Below are 6,146 nucleotides of genomic sequence, written 5' to 3'. Positions count from 1 at the left end.
CATTTAAGAATTGCTTAAGCCGACTATTACTAGGTGTAGCGAGAGGAGGAACACCGCGGTCTGACCTGTTAATTCCTGCAGCAGCCATATCTGTTGGAATGAAGAATGCGAACCCTCTTTTTTTTTTTTTTTTTAAATTTCACGCTCTTCTGAGAGCCCGCAAAAGACTTCTCAGAAGGCAGCGCTGTGATCGACACCCTGAGGAAGGCTTTTAAAATAACACGAATGGCCGGGAGCAAGAGCTTTTTTTTTTTTTTTTTTTTTGCAGTCGATGCAGGAAAAAAAATATGGCACTAGACGGTTCAAAACAAGTCGTGTAAAATTAATTAGTTTGAGACTGAAAAGCGAAAATGTACCTGCTATAAAGACTTAACACTCGGGTGAAAGGGAGTGTGGCTTACGTCAATGCAGGAACAAGGGCTGAAGAGGAACAGCAGACACACCCGTTATACAGAGCAGGAAGAAAAGGATCACATCGCTCCAAAAAACCTCGTTTTAAAAAAAGTGACACACGTCCATGAATTTAACCATGGTGAACGAGCAACAACTCCCGTTGCAGATAAAGCGCATTTAAGTGGGGGAAAAAGAACATTGCAAGTCGTTTAACAACTTTCTCTATCACAGTTATCAGTAGGGTCAGCTTAGAAATGGAACAATTGCAAAAGATTAATTTTTTTTTTATACAAGTATAATATACATCTGTACCATCTCACTTTTCTGAATCTTTGTACTGCAGGAAATTCAATTTCACAAGTGATACTAGAAAATTCTACCTAATCCAGACCTTGCCTTTCAAGAACTCGGCTTCATTCTCAAAACAAAATCAAAATTGTACCCGTCAGTTTTTTTCCTTAAAAAAAGTCACAAGAGTAAACAAGGACAACCAAGGTCCAAAGTCACTGGTTTTCCTGAAACAACGCATCATTTAGCAGAACTGTCTGTGCAACCAGCTTGATTCAGGTCCCTGGGCGTGAATCCAGCATACATATATATATATATTCGGTTTTCTTCATTTGAGATACGTTTGGTACAAGAGCAGCGAGTGGCGCGATGCTCTCTCCTGCTCCAAGCAGAGGAGGAGATCCCTGAGATTGACGCGCGTCACCCTCGGTCGTAGGTGGGGTCGGGCCAGTGTTGCTCGAAGGCCAAGTGCATTTCCGCTGCCACTTAATCCCTGGGAGGAGAAGGGGAAAAGCACGTGGTTAAATGTTGGCTAGAAAGAGTGAACTGAATGGATTCAGCCAATACACAGAACGCCAACGGAGGCGGCCGCCATCTCACAGAATCGTTCCACAGATCCCTGAAGGTAGCAGGACAGGTAAATGAGGTGGTTAAAAAGGCATACGGGATACTTTCCTTTATGACAAGGCACAGAATACAAGAGCAGGGAGGTTATGCTTGAACTGTATAAAACACTAGTTAGGCCACAGCTAGAATACTGGGTGCAGTTCTGGTCACATTACAGGAAAGATGTGATTGCACTAGAGAGGGTACAGAGGAGATTTACCAGGATGTTGCCTGGGCTGGAGAATTTTAGCTATGAGAAAAGATTGGATAGGCTGGGGTTGTTTTCTTTGGAACAGAGGAGGCTTAATTGAGCTGTATAAAATTATGAAGGGCCTAGATAGAGTGGATAGGAAGGACCTATTTCCCTTAGCAGAGGGGTCAATAACCAGGGGCCATAGATTTAAAGTAATTGGTAGAAGGATTAGAGGGGAGTTGAGGTGAACTTTTTTCACCCAGAGGGTGGTGGGGGTCTGGAACTCACTGCCTGAAAGGGTGGTAGCGACAGAAACCCTCATTGCATTTAAAAAGTACTTGGATATGCACTTGGAAGTTCCGTAACCTGTAAGGATATGAACCAAGAGTTGCAAAGCGGGATTCGGCTGAAGAGTTCGTCAGCTGGCACAGACACGATGAGCCAACTGGCCTTCTGTGCCGTAAACTTCTATGAATCACTCATCTCTGTAGCTGTTTGAATTTGATCAAAAACTATTCATGGGGGCTGGGCAGCATAGAGGGTTAGCAACTTTCCTTTCATCATTGGACCAGAGTTTAAATGCAGCTCCTGACATCCAGATCTCACACTCTGTGCACTAAATATCCTACATGAGGGACCTCAACCCAGCATCACTGGGTGCCAGGAATCATGAATAAACTGCCTCTACCGTGGCGCTCGCACTCCAGAAAGGAGATGGGATGGATAGCATGGGGAATAGAAACTGTCACATTGAAGCAGGATGATAACAAGGCACGTGTTAATCGGTATGTGTACGTGAAGCTTTACTCTGAAGCTCACCATTATATCAGACCAGGGAATTGCTTGTTGTGGACACCCAGTGCCTTACTGCCAGACTCCACTCCTGCCTCAGCTCATCCGCTGCTGAAACCCTCATCCATGCCTTTGTTACCTCTAGACTTGACTATTCCAACACACTCCTAGCCGGCCTCTCACGTTCTACCCTCTGTAAACTTGAGGTCATCCAAAACTCAGCTGCCCGTGTCCTAACTCGCACCAAGTCCCATTTGCCCATCACCCCTGTGCTCGCTGACCTACATTGGCTCCCGCTTAAGCAACGCCTCGATTTTAAAATTCTCATCCTTCTTTTCAAATCCCTCCATGACCTTGCCCCTCCCCATCTCTGTAACCTTCTCCAGCCTCACAACCCCAGAGATATCTGCGCTCCTCTAATTCTGGTCTCTTGAGCTTCCCTGATTTGAATCGCTCCACCATTGGCGGCCGTGCCTTCAGCTGCCAATGCCCTAAGCTCTGGAATTCCCTCCCTAAACCTCTCTGCCTCTCTAACTCTTTTAAGACGTTCCTTAAATTTTTTAGTAAGTATTTTTTAAATGGAGAGCGATTGAGAAAGTGTGGATGTTCAGAGGTACCTGGGTGTCCTTGTATATGAATCACTGAAAGTTAACATGCAGGTACAGCAAGCAATTAGGAAAGGAAATGGTATGTTGGCCTTTATTACAAGAGGATTTGAATATAAGAGTAAAGACGTCTTACTGCAATTATATAGGGCCCTGGTAAGACCACACCTGGAGTATTGTGTACAGTTTTGGTCTCCTTACCTAAGGAAGAAATTTCTTCACTCAGAGGGTGGTGAATCTTTGGAATTCTCTACCCGAGGGCTGTGGAGGCTCAGTCATTGGGTATATTCAAAACAGAGAGCGATAGATTTCTGACTAGTAAAAGCATCAAGGGATATGGCGATAGGGCCGGTGAATGGAGTTGAGGTAGATGATCAGCCATGATCTCATTGAATGGCGGAGCAGGCTCGAGGGGCCGAATGGCCGACTCCTGCTCCTATTTCTTATGTTCTTATGGTGTTTAATGATGAAAATGCAAAGAAAGACTTGCATTTCTATAGCGCCTTTCACAACCTCAGGACATCACAAAGCGCTTTACAACCAATGAAGTACCTTTGAAGTGTAGTCACTGTTGTAATGTAGGAAACGCGGCAGACAATTTGCACACAGCAAGATCCCACACACAGCAATGTTCTAATGACCTGATTTTTTTTTTTTTTTTTTTTTTTTTTTTTTAAAAAGTGATGTTGGTTGAGGGATAATTATATGCCAGGACACTGGGGAGAACTCCCCTGCTCTTCTTCGAAATAGTGCTGTGGGATCTATTTTGTTCACCTGAGAGAGCAGACGGGGCCTTGGCAAGGATCTTTAAGATCGTGTAGTGTGCGCCCTGGAAAGTCCTGTACGCGCTCTTGGTGGTCGAGGATCCCGGCTGGGGAAACTTGCCTCTATGAAGAGGTGCTTGGTACAGTATCAGAATGTGGCCTGGGGAATTCTCTCCACTGAGAACTGAAACAGGCTGTGCAGCTGCAATGTGAATTTCTTGACATAATATCTGCTGATAACTTGTATTTATATAGCACTGTTAACGTAGTAAAACGTCCCCAAGGCCCTTCACAGGAGTGTTATAAAACAAAATTTGACACCGAAGCACATAAGGAGAAATTAGGTTATATGACCCAAATCTTGGTTAAAGGTAGGTTTTAAGAACATAAGAAATAGGAACAGGAGTCAGCCATCTGGCCCTTCGAGCCTGCTCTGCCATTCAATAAGATCATGGCTGATCTTCTACCGCATCTCCACTTTCCTGCACTATCCCCATATCCCTCAATTCCCCTAGAGTCCAAAAATCTATCGATCTGTTTTGAATATACCCAATGACTGAGCCTCCACAGCCCTCTGGGGTAGAGAATTCCAAAGGTTCCCCACCCTCTGAAGAAATTTCTGCTCATCTCAGTCCTGAATGGCCTACCCTTTATCCTGAGACTATAACCCCTGGTTCTAGACTCCCCAGCCAAGGGAAACATTCTCCCAACATCCATCCTATCAAGCCCTGTAATAATTTTGTATGCTTCAATGAGATCCCCTCTCATTCTTCTGAATTCAAGAGAATACAGGCCTAGTTCACTCAATCCCTTCTCATACAACAATCCCAGGAATCAATCTCGTGAACCTTTGTTGCACTCCATCTATGGTAAGTATATCCTTCCTTAGGTAAGGAGACCAAAATTGTACACAATACTCCAGGTGTGGTCTCACCAGGGCCCTATATAATTGGAGTAGGACTTCTTTACTGCAGGTCCCTTTGAGCATCTGCATTCCCCAATCTTTCACCATTTAGAAAATACTCTGCCTCTCTGTTTTTTCCGACCAAAGTGGATAACTTCACATTTATCCACATGATATTCCATCTGCCATGTTCTCGCCCACTCAGAGCCTGTCGAGATTCCCTTGAAACCTCTTCACATCCTCTTCGCAACTGACACTGCCACCTAGCTTTGTGTCATCAGCAAATTTGGAAATGTTACATTTAGTCTCATCCAAATCATTAATATAGATTGTGAATAGCTGGGGCCCAAGCACCAATCCTTGCAGTACCCCACTAGTCACAGACTGCCATCCTGAAAAAGACCCGTTTATCCCTACTCTTTGTTTTCTGTCTGTTAACCAATTCTCAATCCATGCTACTATATTACTCCCAATTCCATGTGCCCTAATTTTGTTCACCAACCTTGTGTGGGACCTTATCGAAGGCCTTCTGAAAATCCAAGTACACCACATCTACCGGTTCCCCTTTCTCTACTCCGCTAGTTACACCCTCAAAGAACTCCAATAGGTTTGTCAAACAGGATTTCCCTTTCATAAATCCATGTTGACTGCCCAATCTTACTATTAGTTTCTAAGTGCCCAGTTATTGCATCCTTTATAATAGATTCCAGCATTTTCCCAACTACTGATGTGAGGCTAACAGGTCTGTAGTTCCCCATTTTCTCTCTCCCTCCTTTCTTAAATAGCGGGGTTACATTTGCTACCCTCCAATCTGCAGGAACCGTTCCAGAATCTATAGAATTTTGGAAGATGGCAACCAATGCTCTATTCCAATGGCCACCTCTTTCAAAACCCTAGGATGTAGTCCCATTATTTTCATAGAATTCAAAAATGTTTATTTCTTTATTTCCAGATCACAGAAACCCCACAGTGCAGATAGAGGCCATTTCGGCCCATCGAGCCTGCACCGACACATATCCCACCCGATCCCCGTAACCCCTACACCAACACATATCCCACCCTATCCCCGTAACCCCACATATTTAATCCCCCTAACACTAAGGGTCAATTTATATCAGATAGGCAAAGTAAATTTGACTTCAGTATCAAGATTATCACCTTCATAGTTTAATGCAATTGACGTTTCTCTGAATTGTGGCCGTCAGATTTGCAGCAGTAACGAGCCTCGAAGAATCCCTCGACTGCACCGATTACCATTATAAGTCATTACTCAGGTTCAAATGAAGGTCAGACACAAGTCATGGCCTGTCGGCCTACGACCAACCCAGAGTTATATTAAAAATAAGATGCATTAAAATTGGACAGTGGAATCAACCAGTATATTTAACACAAGGATGATTTCTTAGCATTCAAGGAGGGGCGAGGGGAGAAAGGAGGGGCGAGGGGGGGGGGGGGGAGAGAAAGGAGGGGCGAGGGGGGGGGGAGAAAGGAGGGGCGAGGGGGGGGGGGAGAAGAGGGCGAGGGGCGAGGGGGGGGAGAAAGGAGGGGCGAGGGGGGGGGGAGAAAGGAGGGGCGAGGGGGGGAGAGAAAGGAGGGGCGAG

General features: G+C 44.9%; 1 protein-coding gene across 1 annotated transcript in view; it reads right to left on the bottom strand.

Moving 5' to 3' along the window:
* Positions 1-479: 479 nt before the first annotated feature.
* LOC147114518 (transcription initiation factor TFIID subunit 4-like) overlaps positions 480-6,146 on the bottom strand; it is a 160,785-nt gene continuing 155,118 nt past the window's right edge. The window contains exon 15 of the mRNA XM_085992249.1: positions 480-1,174. Within this exon, the coding sequence (XP_085848375.1) occupies positions 1,010-1,174 (165 nt within the window). The 3' untranslated portion in view covers positions 480-1,009. The remainder of the gene's footprint in view (positions 1,175-6,146) is intronic.

This window comes from Somniosus microcephalus, chromosome 7, assembly GCF_052327205.1.
Source record: "Somniosus microcephalus isolate GS21.2 chromosome 7, FLI_Smic_1.0, whole genome shotgun sequence".
Lineage (NCBI taxonomy): Eukaryota > Metazoa > Chordata > Chondrichthyes > Squaliformes > Somniosidae > Somniosus > Somniosus microcephalus.
This window is presented reverse-complemented; position numbering and strand designations above follow the sequence as displayed.